Source organism: Chiroxiphia lanceolata, chromosome 3, assembly GCF_009829145.1.
Source record: "Chiroxiphia lanceolata isolate bChiLan1 chromosome 3, bChiLan1.pri, whole genome shotgun sequence".
Taxonomy (NCBI): Eukaryota; Metazoa; Chordata; class Aves; order Passeriformes; family Pipridae; genus Chiroxiphia; species Chiroxiphia lanceolata.
In genome coordinates, this window is record NC_045639.1 from 17,137,176 (window position 1) to 17,156,392 (window position 19,217).

The window sequence follows — 19,217 nt, forward strand, 5'->3', positions numbered from 1 at the left end:
CAACACTGTTGGAGAAAGCCAGTTTTGACAAAAGTTGCTATCATTACAGACTCCTTTAATACAGGAGCTATGGTTGCTTGCTTACTAACATCAACCCCAAAGGAACTGCTGCTCTGACATTGGTATTTCTGAGTTGGAGAATGGAGGACGTCCAAGCTAGACATGTGGTTTAGGTGGTAAACTGATCCTTGCCTTGCTGCAGGAAAACACTTGGAGCATGAGCGGTGTGTTATAACACTGCAAGTAATTTTCCTGCGAGGGCAGGTACCAAATGCCTGTAGGGGGCACGAAGCAGATCTTGGCTCTGGAGGATGCTTGGCACCTTGGCTTGCTGAAGCAGCTCATCGAGCTGTCACTGAGCGAGGAAGCGGCAGTGCCTGCCCTCTCTCCTGCACTCTGCAAACACTCTCCTGGGTGTCTGCAGCAGCCAGCTGAGCTGTAGGGTGAAGTCCTGGCCACTCACTGCTCACTCCCCCAGCCTCCTCCACTAGCTGCTTATTTGGGAAGGAACTTCCTTTTTCTCTTTTTATTTTGATTTGGAAAAAATAAAATTAGAAAAAGCCTGTTGGAGACAAAGTGACTAAGTGATTCGTGTGCTGCTGAAGGAAATGAACAGTAAAATGTCTGAGGGGATAAGATGACTTAAGTTTTCTTCCTCCTCTTCTGCTTCCCTCACCTTCTAAGAGAGACTAAACATAGTTGCCTGCAGCAGGACTTCAGCAGCCCACAGACACAGCCTCAGAGATCGTGGGTTTGTGCCTTGCTGGAAAACCTGGTTGTTCAGAAGATTGGGCGTCTTCCCTACATTAATCTCTCTTCTCCCTTGCTTTCCCCCAAGACAAAATATATTTAGAAATGCTAGGACACAATGAGCTAAACTCTGGCTTTGTTACACCCATGTTTATAATGGGTTCATTGTATTGCCTCTGCCAGTGCCCTTGCGATTTTACAGCTAGATATAACTACCCTTCATCTTTGTCTCCTTTTTTGGACCAGAAAATGCTTGAGCATCCTCTTCAACCATAACAGTGCTGTTCCAAGAAAGACTATCTGTATTTTAATATGAAACCCACGATCTCTACCTCTTTAAAGGATGTCACACTGTGTCGTGCCACTCGCCTTAAAATAGCCTCTTTCAAGAGAAATATTTAGTTTAGAAACAATTTCCCTTAAAAAAAAAAAACTGAAAAGAAAGAAGCAATCAGATCTCTGGATCTGTCTTTATAAATTATGAACCTGAATCTCCTGGATCACCCTTGGGTGATGCTGTTTGTGGTCAGGGTGTTGTCAGCATTGCTGTAGCACTTAGACCCTCTCTTCCTACATCCGGGACTCCCACATAAGGCACTTACCAACTCTGCCATTGCCTCAGCTGAGCAGTGTTCCTCCCCAAAACCCCAGCATACTCTTGTTTGTGCCTGTGCCAGCATCAGCCCCCCGGGGTTACCTGCATTCCCAAGTGAGCTGACTTGGGAGGGGCAGGGTGTTTCTCCCCAAGCATCCTCTCCCTGCTGCACACCCAGGGATTCAACCATTACAGAGGTGATTTTCCATTAATAATGCTCAAAAGAAAGTTCCATTTTCCTGTTTCAGATGAGCATTTCCCTTTTGGGTTAGAGAAACCTCTTCCTCCCCAGCACCCTGTGGAAGGCTGTAAATATACACCGAAGCAGCAAATTTCTTTGCTGGCCCTGCATCCTCCAATCACCAAAAATCCAGCATCCCCCCAGCTGGCACCTTTACTGGCACCTCTGCACCAGCTCATGGGAGATCAGGGCCGTTTATAAAGGAGCAACATGATTTTTCCTCAATTTCTTAGGAGTTAACAGATGAAATCCTCTTTTTTCTTCCCCCGCCCCACCACCCTGCGTGTCAGCACATGGTTGGGTTGGAAAATCCAACCCCCGTGTGTCGCACCAGGATGTAGGGTTGGGTAACCTTCTCTGTGTCTCCGAGGATCCCGTCCTTTTCCCTAAGGGCTCAGGGGAGTGGGGGGTGCAGCAGGGCTTGTCGGCTCTGTGCACAAGCTTCAAAGGCAGCGTAAGAGAAGTGGTGTAGGAGCTCCCGTGGCAAGAAACCTCCTTGCCTGAATGCCGTGACAGCTTCTTCCCCCACCACCACGCTGCCCTTTCCCGGCACAGGGTTGCCCAGCCAGCTTTCGGATGCTCTCACACCAGGCAGGCGTGGCGGGACATCGGCTTTGGCGGCAGAGGTATGTACCTGGCCCTGCAGAGGTCGAGCTGCGTGCTAAAGCGACATTTTTTGATGACTCATAACTGAAATGGTTAAGGGGTGTGTGTAGGGCTCTGACTGGGAAAATGAAGCCAAAGAAAATTACTGGTTCTGTGCTGAGGTCTGCTCGCTGTCAGACCTTCTGCTGCAGCGGGCCGAGGGGCAGTGGAAAGTGTGCTGTTAACATGAATTCCATACTCTGTCACGGTCTCCAAGTCACACAGCTCAGTGGCTGCACACAGCCGGTGCTCTTGCTCTGCTGAGCTTGTCCACCCCCTGTCCCCACCAGGCTGGGTGAGCCCACTCCTGGGTGTGGCAGTGATGAGCAACCTGCCTGAAGGAGCAGGGTCTGCATCTGTATAGATAGGGAACAGGGTAATCTAGCTGAAGTCAATGGAGACACACTCCCTGTTCTCAGCCTGACACTGCTGTGTGGAGAATTGGGAATGAGCAGCTGAGCATGAGAGATGCTCCATGTTCGAAGCCCTGTAATTAGCTTGGTCTTGCTGTGCTCCTGTGAGCCCCTGGCTCTAGCACAGTCTCTGGCTGATGTGCCCAGTGAGCAAGGAGTCCCTGCAAGCAGATGCTTTTAAAGTGTGTTTGTGCTTCCCATACCCACTCAGGGCAGTGCAGCTGGAAAGCTGCTGGAGGAGAAAGGCTCAGGGCACCCATAAGGTAGGCTTGGAAGCAGACCATGGCAAACGAGTTTATGTCTGTCTCATTCTGGTGGAGACAAGCCCTGTGTGTTCCCACAAGCCCTGGTGCCAGGAATAACAGATGCTGAGAGCTGTAAAAGCTGACCTGCACTGTTCTTACCTGCACACCACCTTGCAGCACACAGGGGAACTACTCTGTGGGTGCACAGTGCCTGTAACAAATCTTTCTTTGCCTTCAGGCCTAGGCCACTTTTTTTAAATAGCCCTTAGTGCTGTTTTAAAAGCAGAACCTCTGAGATGCTGTGCTAAATCTCCTGGGAAGATGCTTTGGGCACTGTGAGGTGCATATACAGCACGTCTGCAGCTGCGAGGAAGATGCTGCATGGCACGTGCCTGCGGCTTTCTGGCTGCTTGCAATACCCCTGTTTTAGCAAAGAGGTTTCCCAAAGCCATCATCTTTCTACTATGCTTCTTCTGTAAGGATCCGAAACCAAGGAGTACCAAACTGCATTTCCACTCCTGGAGGAGTTTGTCTTGGTTGTTGATTATATTTAGGAGCTGCCTAGGAAAAGGGGACTATCCCATGACAATGAGTTGGGGGTGCTGGGGAGCTATGGCCAAGGCAGGCTGGTGCTCCCAGCAGCTTCTGTGCAAGCAGAAACTCCTCCAGCCACTTAGTAGAGGATATGAGGTCTCAGCTCCAAAGCAGGAGAGACAATAAAACTCCCAAATAGTACTTAAAAACATCAAAGTGCTATCCAAACATGAGGGACTCCAAACACAAATGAAAGTGCTAAACTGATTTAAAGGGGAATTAAAAGGTCACGCATGTTGAACATTTAGCTTTAGAGTTTAGTCATGTTTATGAAACTTATAACTGCTCTTCTAAATCAGCTTTTTACTGTTCATATACCCAGTAAATGTCGGTATGTTCAGGGCTTATGACTAATTTTTAAAATTTTCTGTTCTAAACAAATTACCGCAGCCATAGCCTGGCCCTTTTTTTCCTTCTCTTCCATCTCTGCCTTGCCACTCTACCAAAGGCACTTAAAATGCATCCAAACATTTCACTTGCCCTTGGAAAAGAGATGCATTTCTCACTCATATATTCCACAAAGTGAAGTTCAGTTATGGTCAAACAGCAGAAAATCAGGGAACTCACTCCATGAGCGAGAAGAGCAAGGAACAGCGATGGAAATGTTTTCTGTGTCCAAGATCAGCACAAAGTGCTGGGGGTCTCAGCAACAGCAAAGCTCAAGTCTACAAGCCAGACCTTTCTCATCCAACTTCTCCTGCAGATTGCCTCACTAACATTGCATGACTTGGCTTTTGCTTGTGTATCAGCAGTGCTTATGGGCATTATGCTCCTAGGGTGTTATATTTACAGTATCCAGGTCAATGGCCTCTGTGCTATGTCAGAGGAAAGACTTCAGAAGGCTACAGCAGCACTGGAAGTCCGTGGCAGCCGTGTCTCACCTGTGTCCACCCTGCCTGAAAATGTCAGACTGAACCAATGAGTGATGTAGTATCACCACACCATAGCATGTGCCTGCTGTGAGCCCCAACGGGGAAGGAAATCTGTGTCCATCCTCCTCCTTTGGGACATGAGCTCTGGGCATTTTAGCTCACATCATGGCCCATGTCAGAGAGCAGACTAGTCCATTCCCAAGATTTCTGTGTCTCCTCCTGAATCCAACAGAAAGAAATCAGACTCAAAAAACAAGCATTATTAGTTGCTTTGTTCCACTCGTTGATGCTATTCCTCCATTTGGAGTCTCTGACCCAAAGTGCCTCTGGACAGACTGTAAATGGTATCATCCTGGTTTGAATCTCTAAAAGTTTACCTTCAAATTGTAGAAGAGAGTGTTTGATAGCCCTTGTCCTGTGATTAACTCTATCTGCCAGTCTAAATCAGCCAGATTGGAAACAACTGGGACTTTACAGTACAGCTCCCATCCCACCTCCCTGACATGTAAGAGCACATGTCTTGTGCACAGGTTGTTTCTTGCAGGAAGGCTCTGCCCAACCAAACCACTGCCCTCCAGGACACTGCAGCTCTGGCCTTTAGGCTGCTGAGATGGCCTTTAAATCAAGCATCCAGAGACCAATGCAGTTGTTTAGTGTCATGAAGGGCACGTCCACGTCTTCTGTCTCAGAGAGCATACGGAAGCTAGCAGCAGTTTGGGATTTTTAGTGGCAGGGTTGGGAAGGCTGTGCGGGTCCTTCCCCACCAGCAGCATGAGAGTGAGAAGTGCTAAAGCCAGCACAGGCTCAGGAGCCCACGTCCCCAGCTTGTGGTACACTGCTGCAGGAGCTGATGAGCAGAAATGATGCTGTGAGCCAGAAAGACGGTGGTGAATACTCCAGAACTGGGAAAAGGATCAAACACAAGTCTCCAGATGGAAACGGAGCATTTTCCATCAGAGCCGATGACAAGTTCCCTGATAGAGGGATACAGGGTCAGATCTTTGGACAGCATATCCCGTTTCTCAGTTGGACGCCTGATCTGGCTGCCTGGAGCTCTGTGCACCACTGTGTTGTACAGATGAGCTGCAATGCTCCGGGACCCTTCTCATAAATCATTTTGTGATTGTGATGGTAGCCCATTTTTGGCTACCAGCAAGGATTTTTACAACCTCCTGGCTTTTAAAAACTAGCTGCTTGCAGAGGAAGAAGCACTGCACTGCTTAAGCAGCAGTCCACCAAAAGTGATTAGCTGTTTCTGAGTTATTCACTTACCTTCTCCAAGCTGCAAATTGCTTAACAAACCTTATTGGTGTGTACTTAATGAGTAACAAATACATTTGCAGAGATCTGGATCGGTTCCCGCTCAGGAAAGTAGGCTGAACATGTCTAATGCTGGCAATTAATAATTCAACTGACTTTATGGGAGAGTCGCTTGTGGCTGATCTGCATTAGGAGGTTTTCAGCTTTGCTGCGGTAAAGGCTCTCCATCAGGAAGAAATGCCTCATGGAGACAACTGTAGCTTTGAGGCTCAGCTACTCAGCTCCAATGCAGGCTTTGCCTTTGCTCTTACTCAGGCTTTTTTTGCTTTTTTCCTACTTTGCCATATTGGACAGAGAGGTCTGACACCGTCTCTCCTCTCCGTAGCCATTAGCCCTAAGCGTGGTGTTGACGTGGCTCCCACGCTGCTCGTGCTTTGTGGGTGAGGAGGTTCCAAATGTCCTTACAGGCGATGGGTGACTCCTCTGCAGCCGGCTCCCACAGCGCTCCGTTTCCTCCCATTGTGATAGGGGAGGTCAAGCTGAAGGACTACTGCTCACTCATCTGCCTTTGCTGCTTCTAATTCTCCTTGCCTCCATCACAGGCAGGAAGAGGGAGCCTGCAACAAGCTCCTGGTTTTTTCCAATACACTGGAATATTTTTTCCATGATCCAAGCAGATGTTCCTGGCTTTCATGCATTTTTGCTGAGGCTCCTCTATCGCACATACTGATCTCTTGCAGACGGCAGAGAAGCACTAGCTTTATCTCTATGACCCTCTACCCTAGATCTTTGGTCTTGGTGGGACAACTCCTTGATCTCACTGGAGAAGAGGGCATTCCTCACAAAGCAGGTGGGGAGTGGCTTCCCTCTTGTGAGAAGCAAAATCCTTCCTGGCTAAAACAGGACTATTCTGAAAAACAAAGCATCTGAAGTAAAAGAATGCACATATTAGGATTTTTTCTCTCTGTAAAGGTGGTGGAGACCTTGGAAAGTAGCAGATGCTACTATGCCCCAGTAGAAGTTACTACGCCCCAACAGAAGTTACTATGCCCCAACAGAAGCTACTACGCCCCAGCAGAAGTTTCTATGCCCCAGCCATCAAAATAATTTATCTAACAGGGCTTAGGAGTTTGGACTAGAATTTCTAGGCACCTAGAAGTGCCTTTCAGTCATCAAACTACATTTCCTTGTATTAACTTTAGTGAAGTCTGATGTTGGGCCTCACTTTATCTTTGCTCAACAACGTCTGTGGGACGTGGGACTGGCATTGCCTCTGCCAGGTTTTGTGGAGCTGCTGAAACTTTTCTTATATGCCTTGTGTGACTAAACCAAGAAATGCCCCCTGATCCAAAGCCCTCCCATTGCCAGTTGCTCCTCTGGCCAAAACAAAGCTATTTAGCTGTTGTGAGGTACAGAAGGGAACACACTGGTGAGGATGAGAGGAGCTTGTGTAGGAGGAAGATGATGTAAAATATGGGCTGTCACTTGCTGCCAGCATCAGGGTCAGTGGTCACAGCACGTGTGTTGCTGAAGCAGTCACTGGGCTCTCTCTATTGCTGCCTGGACAGAAGCAGCAGTTCCAAGGGGCTGGAAGATGGCAAAGCAGAGCAGAATATGAGCCCAGCTCTGCACCATGTTAGCTATCACGCTCTGGAGCATGTCACAGATTTTTCATCTGGAATCCTGAGTTTTGGTCACCCAGATGCCAGGACGTGGATGCCAGGAGGAGGTATTCCGTGGTACCTGCCAGCTCTGCCCCGCTGCCCTCTGCGCCCAGCGTCCGGCACAATGAACAAAGCTGGCCTCCTCGCCACGGCTGGAGTGACAAGGTTTTTCCCAGTCATGGGAAACAATCATCACTAAGGAAACCTTTACCACTTTTTAAAGACCAAAAGAAAACACATTCATTCTTTTAAACATGGAAAACTAAATGGCCTCTTTTTCCTTGGCTGCATATCCATGGCCGTGGAGCAGGCTGACACGGAGTGAACTCTTTGGCCAAACACTCCCCCCACTCATTTAGTTATCAAAAAAGAGAGCTCTCTGGTGCAAACTCTGCCATTCTCAGCTGCTTGCCGCACTGGTTTTTTAAACCAGAAAGGCTCAGGGCATGAGGAGTGACTTGCCAACCCTCTTACTTGTGAGTAAAACATCTTGGAGCCCTCCTGAGCTGTGCTGAAAGTACTTCCTGCAGGGGCCCCTGTCACCACAGCACTACGGCTTCATTTCTCTTTTTGGAAGAACTGGAATTGAAGCCCCCCGGAGCAGGGCTTTCTCAAAAGGGAATGGAAAGCCAGGGTGTCACTCATGCAAGTCCCTGGGCTACAGCAACTCCACTGAAGCCAGGGGAAGCAGTGGGCATTGGTGACGCTAATGTCTCCTCACAGTTTTCCTCCATCTCTTCTGATCCTAGGCTATTTCAGGATCTTCCTGGGAGAGAGAAGCTGAAGTTCTTTTCAGAATTGGGAAAATCATTAATTTAACACTGCTCCCACTCTTTTCCATCCCCTGCCCCAGCTGTGTAATCTTGCCTCTAACCATGCACGCTCTAGTTAATAAAAAACACTGAAATATAGGTTCAGTTCCTGCTATTTCCAGGAACATTTGGTCCCATAAAACCATAGGAAACCACAATTTCAGCAAATTAAATCAGTTACTGCCTATCTCTCTGGCTGAATGCATGGAAAGGGAAGAGCACCCTGCTGGCTCCATGCATGGGGAGTAACACCAGTCAAATTCCACTAGTGTCCGTGCTGGGAAAGGGAGGCAACAGGCAGTCCAAGAAAGGCATGTCTCCTTTGAGCAGACATTAAAGGAATGCCATGTGCAATAGGGAAAATGTACAGTGAGCACAGAGCTCATCAGTCACTTTTTGTTTAATCTATTTAAACACAATATATCCTCTGACCTTCTGGGCTGGCACTAAATTCTCCTATGTTGTTCTTTCCATACGAAGCTCTATTGACAGATGGGGAAAGCCTGGAGTTTGCTTTAAGCTTCAGATAAGTAAAGTTAAACATGCAGCAGATAAAATTGTTTTCCCAGCACTCCTCTCCCACTGACCAATTGTGGGTGCACACTAGGAGGGCTTAATTCCTCTGGCTTGTATCCCACCCCCAGGTCAGGGCACTGTGCTCTGCGGCAAGCAAAAGCTGTAAGAGGGCAGAGGCAGAAGCAGAGGGCTGCAGAAACCCTGGAAAATTCAGTTTTAGAGTTGGTTCTGACAGTTGCTGAGCTTCATTTCCATGTGGCAGACTATTAGGGAAAATGGTGCTGCTCCTTGCTAAATATATTTCCAGAACCACTAAATAATTTACTTAGCAGCTAATCAGTTGGCATTTGCTGATGCTAAAGCAGGTTTTAAATTAAAAGTGTAGAATTGCATCAGACACCTCGTGCATGTTCTTTGCTTATACAGGCTCCATGCTTTTGTTTTGTATGCAAGAGTGCAATTGGTCAACACAGCTTCGTGAATTTTCTGGGAGGTCAAGAAACCACAGAGTTGGATTTGGGGAACAGCAGGGTGCCAGGGTGCTACGAGCAGGTGCAGGCTTTGATCATGCAAAAGAGTTGGAATTGTGCTCCCCTTTCAGCTTGACAACCTGCAGGCTCACTTCCTTGCAGGCAAATGAGAAGAGCACACACCTGCCCTTCACCAGCATCACTTGGTAACACCACCTACAAAGCTATTTTTTCCAGAATGGTGAAAAATCCTTTAGTCCGAGTCTGGGGAGTTATCACAGGTAACACCTCCATGTACGTACAGCTGTGCCTGTGCTTCTGGACGTGCCAGCAAATAACTCCTTGAAATGTAAACCAAAAGTTACAGAGAAGCCCGGAGGCGATAACCTTATGGTTCTCAACAGGCCGTGTTAAAGAAGATTTCTTTACTGTAAATAGCTTTAATGCTCCTTTTATCTATTAATAGCACCAGGCAGGGCAGGAGGCAGCAGCCCGCTGAGTGCAGAGGGGCTGTTTCCTCTGAGGGGCCGTGGAGTTAGACTGGAGTGGTGTGAACCTTGTGGCTCTGATTTTCCATGGCCAGTTGCAGGAGCCTGACACAGAGTTTGGCATGACCGGAGATCCCAAGCTGTCAGCTTTCAGATCTCTGAATGCACGTTGGTGTCTGAATAAAGAAGCTCTCAGCCATTCTCAGAGGCTGTGAAGGACCCTCCAGATGGTTAACAGCTACCTAACATCTCTCTTGGACCTCTAGGGAAAATCTGAAGGCTGACTTTTTGGAGCCACTCTTTACCTAGGGAGAATTTTGTTAGCTTCAGGCAAAGGGGGTGTCAGGATCACTGGGGGCATTGACTAGGGTTGCTCCTGTTGCTCCTCCATGGCCCAGACTCCACAGCCTGTTGGCAGCCCCAGAGAGCAGACAGGTGGAGTCATGCAACTGCTGGTTTACTAGAGGAGCTGCCCATTGCAAAACTTGCTACCTTTTGAGCAATAGGACATTTTGTATAGACCCCCAGAAAAATTGGACCCAGCAGGCTGCTCTGCAAAACGAGTTGTGCGTGCTGGGCAGTAATGTGCCATGGGCTGAGGGCACGGGATAGCTTTCTTTTGATGAAGCAAATGTTCCCTCATTACACTGGGAGTGGGTTCAGGCATAAAACGAAAAATCTGATGACTGCTGAAGGAATTGAAGGATTTGGAGAGAGGAATTGGTTCCTCCTCTCTCCTGCAAGTGCCCATGTGGTTGCCCCTGTGAAGTCGGGGGGAAGATGCTGCGTGAAGCAGAACTGTGGGTGACCCCTGTGGCAGAGGCATCTGGCCTTGCAGTCAATTTCCATCCTCAATATAAAAAAGTCATTACACACGTCCTTAAAACTTGGGTGGAAATGCCTCGCCAAAGGTGTGCCTGAAACTGGATAAAGCCCAGATGAAAAAGTGTAAGGGATGGGGATGTGTTACGTGGTTCTCATGCAGCTGTTTCTGTCTCATTCAGCTCAAGAAGGGTTGTAGTTGTGTTTTGTGTCTCCAGGGGACTCAGGGTCATTCCCCTGCACTGGGAGCAGTGCTGGAGCAGAGTTCATTGCTCCTGGGAAAGCCCTGGCAGGGGCAAGCCATGGCTTGCCTTGCTTTAGGGGCTTCTTTCCTTCATTCTGCCTGCGCTTTGAAGTACCTCAAGGTTTTAGCTATAAAGCTCTAACCACTGAAAAACAAAATCTTGGATTGGGAAGGCGTGTTGCCTTGGCATGTTTCCTGGGACTGAGTGACTTATGATGCTGTGCTGGAAGCTTGGGGAGGACTCCTTGTTTTAGAGGAGGTGGGTCACTCTCGTCTACAGTCCAAACTCCCTCGGAGACCTTTTCTTCCCCCTTTTTTTTTCATGACATCAGCCAGGACTTGATGTTACTATTTTAAAAACAAAAGGAGGGGACACCCCCCCGCTTCCCTCCTGCTCTCTGCCAAAAGGAGAACAAAGAACAGCTAAAGCGCACAAGTTCTGGCACTCTCTTTGGAAATAAAAACATTCATCCTCATGTCAGGTAGGGAACTGCCCGACCCCCCTGCCAAAGCAAGCAAGCTGGGCGGCAGAGCAGACCCATGGCACTGAGAAGCCTGGGCGAAGGGGATGCCCGGTGTCACCCTGTGCTCGGCAGCTCCTTGCCAAACTCCTGCACTGCTGTACCAGTGCCAGGGTGCTCTGAGACGCTCCTGGCCACGGGCAGTCTGCCAGGGGAGGGCTACCCTGATCCTCCCGGGCTGGGAGGTGGGGGAGGATCTTTCTTCCTCCCCTCTCCCACCCCTGGTCCCTGCTGCTTGGGCAGCCCCTGCATCTCCGGGCGATGTGTCCCAGCTCCCCAGCAGGGCTGGTGCACAACACAGGGGTCACCTGGTGTGATTTCCACACTTTAGACACTAACATCTTTGTCTGGCTTCTTCCTCACCATTTAAACATGTCAGCAGTTCCCAGCATGGATTCCTGTGCTGTGAGTTCACCCCCAACAAGCATCCAAACTGCAAGTTGGGGCTGCTGGCTCTTCCCTGCCTGTCTGCGAAGCATTACTGGAACAGGGGCCAATTCTCCAAGCATGAGGAAGAGATTACTTGGGCTTTCTGGAAAGCTCCCTCCCATGCCTTCAGAGCGGAGCAAATGAGGATAATTTATCTGCAGGCTTCCAGCTGAACCCAGAAGCTTGGAGCAGCCAGAACTACACTGTCTGTTTGTCCCAGCTCCCACAAGAAGGCATTTTTCCATTGTTGCTCTTGTATATTGTTCACATGATTTGTTTGTGCCATCACCTTCTGGGGCTGAGATAAGAATCCCCCCCTTCTACTGGTGGTGTGTTCCCCAGAACAATCCAGGGGAAAACTCTCTCAGGAAGGAGCCTTTGAAGGAGGCCTTCGTATGTCCAATGCAGCCTTCGTTGCAGCCATGTAAATAGCTTTGTGCAATCTATCTGGTGAGAAGCAGAATATGCCAGAAGGGAATTGTTCTCTAAACTGCAGTTTGGATGGGCTAAAGCGGGCGGATCAGTGCACGTGGGTCACCAGCATAATGGACATAGCAGCTGCCTTTCAGGGGGAACAAAAGCCAGGCAGTGAGCCTCTCTGTGCCTGTGCGAGCGGCTCTTGTTCCCGGCAGGAGCTGGAATTCAGTTTTGTGGCCGGATAGCAATCCTGGGTTCTCTTCTCTGCTCCATCTGCTGTGATCTAATGCGGTGCTCAAGGATGGGTTAATGTCCCTGCTGCTTCCGCAGAGGGATGCAGGGAGAAAAGACAAGGCGGTATGGATGGCTGGGCCCTCTGCAGCAGAAGCAGCCAACTGGAACAACACTGTAACACCATCCACTTTAGTGAAGTTACTCGTGATTTTTGAATGTTGAGGCCCAGTGGCTCTGGCTTGGCACAGTGCAATGGGAAAAGAGCAGATTGTCTGTTTGCTTCCATCCTGCGCTGGCTCCGGTGCCTCTTTCCCTGTCCAAAACAGCTGCGTGCTGCCTGAAGTGACTTTACAAACAGTAAAGGCTTAAAACATTGCATTCACCTTCATGATTTTTTTTCCCTTTAGAGCAAATCATGGCGGAAGATCAAGAATATGGTGCACTGGTCCCCGTTTGTGATGTCTTTCAAGAAGAAGTACCCTTGGATCCAGCTAGCGGGACACGCAGGTACAGAGCATGGGGAGGGGCAGAGTGGTGGAAAGGTTCTTTATTATCTCAGGTTAATGGGCTTTGTTGGCCTTGATTGCTTCAGACTGCTGCATGAGTGTCACAGCTTGCAGCTCCCATGTCTCTAGTCCAGGAGAGGGACTTACCTAAATGCTAGGGAGGGTGATGTGACATGCAGTGCTCTGGGCTTTCAGTCTCCCAGGGCCAGCAGGTGTTATTGCCACCTTTTTCTCAGGCAGCAGAAAGCCGGGTCCTTTGGGTGAGACCCAAGCCCACCTCACGATCAACAGCAAAGCAGATGATGCTGCCCAGCACGAAGGTGCCCCACACATGAGCCTAGAGACAAAGGTGTGAACCTACTGGAGAGCACACAGAGGCTATGAAGCAAATGTGTTGAGTGCTGCAGGGCAGGTCTCTGCCCTCTTTGAGGTGTGACAGTGCTGGTCATAAACCTCCGGCAACCCAAGCTTTTAAGTCACATCCTGTGGGGACTCTTTTTGAGTTCAGGTGTAAGTGGAGATGCCTCCAAGGTGTTGGGCCGCCCTTCTTGTTTGACATCATCCCCCATGCAAAGCAAGTGCCACATCATCCCTTGTCACTCTCAGGTAGTTTCAAGGCAGCGGCCAACGGCAGGATCCTGAAGAAGCACTGTGAATCCGAGCAGCGCTGCCTCGACCGCCTGATGAACGATGTCCTGAAGCCGTATGTTCCTGCCTACCACGGCGACGTTGTCAAGGATGGGGAGCGATACAACCAGATGGAAGATCTGCTGGCTGAATTTGACTGCCCCTGTGTTATGGACTGCAAAATGGGGGTCAGGTGAGTGGCTTTGGGGATGTTATGTGAGTTTTAAGATGGGATACCCAAAGCAAATGCATCTCCTGGGTAAAACTGCCTGAAACATGCAGGTAAGAACACCAGGCTCATCTGTCTTCAGGAAAAGCTAAGCCAATAGCATGAGGGAGAGAGCCATGGGAAAGCCTGGGTATGGGAAGGACGCATCAGGCTCCTTCCTTCTCTACTTGTTGGCTGTCTTGCATGCTGGGAAAGTGGTTTGGTGTGTTGGAAGGGACAGCACTCTGTTTGGGTTTGGGTATATCAGAATGGCACAGTAGCTTTTAGGAGTATGGAAGCCTTCCTCTCTCTGCACATGAGGACACAGTCATGGGTCAGGGACCAAAAGGTGTGGGAGATCCTGTCCAGGGTTCCAGGGGTGTGAAATGGCACTTGAATGGCACAACTTCAGTGAGCGAGAAACTTTCCGTCTGCTCACGCTTTCCTCCTTTGCGCACTGGAGGGATAAAATGCGTGTGCTAAGTAGTTTAGTGCCTTTCATGCAAAGCTCTTGAAACGTTTCCTAACAGATGAGCAACATTACCCGTGTCCTCCTTGAGAACCATCTACAGATACTCCAGGATCCCAGGCTGCAGCCACTTGGCCAGCAGCAGCTTCTGAGTGAGCGATGCCACAGCTGACAAGGGTGTCCAGAGCAAATGTGAGCAGGATTAGTGACCCCAGGTGGCTGCCAGTTTTGGAGCAGCTTCAGGCCACCACTCGGCCCTGGATCTGCTGCAGGCTGGCGACGGGGCGGGTTGAGACCCCCCTCGCTGGCGAAGATGCAGCCCAGACGTGGTGGAGACACTTGCGCTGCTGGAAAAGCTGATGCTTTCTGTGGGAGGGAGGAATCTTTTTTTTCCCTCCTGAACTCCTGATGTGAAACTCGAACTGGCGTGTTGGGCTGTCGGCAGGGAAGAGGCGAGGAATACTTTCCACCCGAGGGGCGGAGAGAAGGGCAGGGGGCCCGGCGCAGCCACGTGGCCCTGGCTGGCACATACCATGTTGCTGTGGGAAGGAGACAGGACCCACTCTGGACCCAGAGACAACAGCCACCAGAAGAAGACCTGCTGGTCATGCTGCCCAGGTGTTCCTGCAGCTGTTTGTGGGAGGAAGAAAGCCTCCCACGAACAGATCACAGGCCGGGTGATTTGTGCACCTGTGGTTTTGGAGCTCAGGCAAGCAGAACAGGCAAGGGGCACATGTGCTGGGCCTCATCATCCTTAAATAAGATGGTGCTGTGGGAAGAGCTTGTAAGGGAGGGTGAATTGAGTTTAATGCTATAGAGTGGGGCATCCCTATGGCCGAGCAAATAATCTAAACCTGAAGGCCATTAAACCTGTCATCTGAGCCAGGCAGATGCAGGTTTGGGTTTTTTTCTGCCAACCTGGCTTTGGGATGCAGCAGCCTACTCCAGTTGCTCCTAAACAAAACTTTCTCTTTCTTAAGCCCTGGTGATGGTTCAAGCCTGAGGTGACAGGGGAACCAAGCCACAGAATTAGATGATCCCTCATTCTCCTCAGGAGGAAATCTGAGGAGCATGACCAGCACTTGTAGCAGAGTGCTGCTTTATTATGCTGTTTTATTCCGTGTGTCCCAAAATCATGGGTTTGGTGATCTCAGCTGAAGACTTTAATTTCTTTCATCTGCAGTATTTTTCACAGGGACTGATGCCCTGGAGATGTCTGCTCAGTGATCAGTGCTTGCCCTAAGTAAAGGCACCATTTTCCCTTGCTAAGCCTGTGGGGGACACAGGAACATTGTCCCACATACTCTGCCTAGAATCCTTCCCATGTGTTTTGTTTGGTTCTGGAGATGAACCAAGCATGAAGTGCTGGGATTTTGGCACAAGGGACATGGGCAGAGGGCACTGTCCCTGTGCAGAGCTGGGCATGGCTAGTGGGAAGTGTAGAGCAGTTTGGATTTGGGGGGAAGGAGGTGACAGGGTCATTCCTGTGTCCTTTTGCTGGGACATCTCACCCAACTTGGTGAATTGTTTGAGGAGAGCCTGGACGCTTGCCAGGCTGAGCCAGGGCAGGTTTGGGAGCTACCAGATGAACTCCATAGTGGTTTATTACTGCTGCAGGAAGTATTACTTTGTGGATGACAGTTTTCTGCATGCCAGAGTGCAGAACTTCACCAGTGTGCTCCTCTGAAGGATGCACAAAACCAAGGTCTTGGCACGCTCCTCTACACCTTCCATTCTCCTTCCCTCATTTCTCCATCCCAGCTGCACCCCCTGGTCTGGGGGTGATGGTAAGCACCTGGCCAAGGCTGCATCCCTTCCTCTGCTCCATCTTGCAGAGAAAGCTTTTGCTAGATAGTCCACTTATAACAGACCTATACTGGGCAAAATCATCATCAGTGGAACAGCCCTGCATGAAAACACCCCATTTAGCAGCCAGTGAGGCTGAGCCCTCATGGTGCACAGAGTGAGGGGACGGAAAAGCAAAGGAGAGGCACAGGAGTGGCTTTGGCCCACGATGGCCAACCCTCACAGAGAGCTGCAGCTAATGCTGAGGGCTGGGACGTGGTAACCTCCTTCTTGCCTTCAGTTCAGCTGGGTCCCAGAGTTTGTGGGCCATTTCCTGGGCACATTTTGAAACCCATATTTAGTTTGTCACAGCCAAGTCACTGCTCAGGGTTCCTGAGCGTTGGGGAACAGGCCCCCCCAGACAAAGAGTGGCAGCAGGAGGCTGCCAGTGGGGCAGCAACAAGGCCATGAGCACCTGTGAGAAAAACTTCCCTTGTTATTGCCAAACTGGTTGTGGTTCCTCGATGAACTGAAAAGATAGTAGGTGTTGATGATGGAGTGATAATTAAATCAGGATCAATTCACCTGCAATGAGGCTTGCTCCATTATTTCCTATGCTGCTCTACTCCTTAGAGATTGGCTATCTTGGATAAGCCTGATTTCTGGGGTAAGGGCTGTCTGTGGGTATATGGCACCTCGTGTGGCCCTGCTAATACACCCCCCCCCACACTGCTCCTTACAGAACGTACTTGGAGGAGGAGCTGATAAAGGCCCGGAAGAAGCCTAGCCTGAGGAAGGACATGTACCAGAAGATGATTGAGGTGGATCCTGATGCCCCTACAGAGGAGGAGAACGTGCTGCGGGCAGTAACCAAGCCCCGCTACATGCAGTGGAGGGAGACCATCAGCTCGACTGCCACGCTGGGCTTTAGGATCGAGGGGATAAAGGTGAGTCTGCTCCAGTTGTGCAGAGCAGGGGCATCAGCTGCTGGGAGTGCTCACTAACCAAACTCACTCACAGAGGTACACACTCAGCGTGCTGGTGGCAAGACTGTGTCACATCTGGACACGCCCAGTGTCTGCAGCCAAACTACCACCCAGGCACCTCGCCTGGGGCAGTGCTGCTCTTGTGAGCTTACAGTTGAGCTCAGGGCATCCATGCAAGAGGACAGTTTTAGTCATAATCTCATTAAATCAGCTGCTTGCTTGATTTCCCTAACTGCAAAATGCAAAGTGCCATCCTCCAACTTGAAGACTCAAATTAGTTGTTTGCATTTAATACTACTGTGCCACTCGGCTGAGCCATTAATCCAAATCCCAGCTTGAACATGTGCCGGTCTGCGGTTGGAGCTGTGAGCTTAGCCACAGTCAGTAAGGAGGGTGTATTTACACGCCTGACCAGAAGAATTCAGCAACTGAGCCCTCTGAAATGGGGCGAACACACGCAGCAGCACTTTCTGTCAGCACCTGCACACACATGTAACCTGCTGGCTGTGCTTGCTCAGAGCAGTGCTCGCATTTCTGGAGATTCCTGATGGGATGCTTTTGTGTTCCTATTAGATGAGCTAGCCCAGGAGATTTTCTCCTGGTGAGCAGGCTTTGCAGTGAAAGAGGTGTCTGGAATGGCACTTGAACAGAGTTAGGTCTGTAACCGCAGAGCAGTTGCATTAGTGATACTACTTGCATGAACATTAGCAATGGCATATGCCTTCTGATAGCCAGCCAACATGAATTAAAGGTAATATCACACTTGAGCCAAGGGTTTCATTGCATGCCTGGGCATGGCATTGGCTTGGCAGCCAAGAGGAGCTCAGTCAAGTTGTGTGTGCGGTAATTCAGGCTTGGGCTGCTGCTGAGGGCCCAGGTGGTAGCTCCGGGCAGCCACTTGCTCTTAGTGGAAGCAACAGCCCAATTTCTACATGTATCTTGGTTAGAGAAGTTTCTTGATCACAGATAGTTTTTCTCCTCTCTGACTTGTAGAGGATTGTCCCAGAGTGCCCATCTGGGTCTCTGTGGCCTTAAACTCCTGCACCTCTCCTGCTTGGAGATAGCAGTGTCAAAATGATAGAATTAAAACAAATTAAGCCATTCCCTAGTAAAGCCCTGAAACCAGATTTTTTGGACTTTCTTGGTAGTGTTTCACTTCACCAAATAGCAAACAAATGCAGGTATTAGACCATGGATTTAAAAGCTGATCAGCAGGAGTGGGTCACTCAGAGCTGCTACTTCCTATTACCCATATTCCAAACCGCTGGTGGACAGGGAGTTGTCACCTCCTCTGTGCATATTGCACACAGGGAGGAGGGCACCCCCTTCATTTAGCTCTTTCAGTGGCCAGCAGAGGACAGTGCATTTAGCTCTAACTCAGCCATTCTCAGAGACCCGAGGAGCACCCCTGGGGCTGAGCCCCTTTCAAGAGTTTCCTGTCAAGCAATGTGAGGCACTCCTGTCCATCCCATGCCTCTGCCTGGGGTGCTGCCAGTTGTGCTCCCCCACAACAGTTTTCTGCAGTGCCTACATTGGGTCACTTGCCTGCTCACACAGCTCTTCCCTGATCTCCCCAGCTCTCCAAAGACCCTTTTCTGCCATGAGTGTCCATTAATACACTGTGAGCTGCTCTGTCAGGACAACCCTTTGCCTAGTTCCCACTGCTGATGTTTTGCTGGTGCTTATTTTAAAACTGCGGCCGTATAAAGAAGGACTGAACCAGTCGGGACCAAAGCTCCCATGCACTGTTTCTTCTCCCTGCTTTCTTTGTATAATCAGAAATATCTGTCTATTAATAGTCCAACATGATATATCCTTGGCCTCCAGCAGTTGCTGTGATTTGTCTTGGCCTCTCAGTCTGTGATCTGGGGAAGTTTAGGGGGCTTTACAACAGAAGCAGGTCATACGTGAACCACCTGAAATGAAAAACGTATAAAAAACCCAAATCATATTCCCACAGAAGAAAAAACTACTGTAGAGGGAAATAAAATACATAACAGAGTGGTGAGGTTTCCACCTCTGTTTTAGCTGCCGTGAGTTGCTGCCCAATCTGAGCAGTGGATTTTTTTCAAAGTGTTGAAGCAGCCCTTTAATTGAAAAATATTGAGAAGTACTGGCCTCCAGCAGTATTCCTGCTGCTGCTGCTAGGGCTGACTAATTTGATCAAGGCTCTAATTACTGTAATTCTCCTTAAATCCCTCAGCTTCTGGGTTATTTTCCCCTAAGCTAAAGCATTAGCAGTTCACGCTGTTTCACGGCTGGCTTTTTTTTCCAACAGGGCTGTAGAGCTGGCTGTGCTGTATCCCTGTTGTTTGCCCTATTTCTGAGATTGAGTCCTTGCGTTAAGGAAAGTGCCTTTGGTGCCCTGGCTGTCTCTCCATGTTATATTTCCTGCTGAGGATGC

The 19,217-nt window shown here is 49.5% G+C and overlaps 1 protein-coding gene across 1 annotated transcript in view; it reads left to right on the forward strand.

Annotated features, from left to right (window-relative positions):
- Nucleotides 1–19,217, forward strand: part of ITPKB (inositol-trisphosphate 3-kinase B) — a 68,165-nt gene that overhangs the window by 39,442 nt on the left and 9,506 nt on the right. Inside the window, 3 exon segments of the mRNA XM_032682062.1 lie at nucleotides 12,640–12,739; nucleotides 13,345–13,558; nucleotides 16,570–16,774. Of these exon segments, the coding sequence (XP_032537953.1) occupies nucleotides 12,640–12,739; nucleotides 13,345–13,558; nucleotides 16,570–16,774 (519 nt within the window).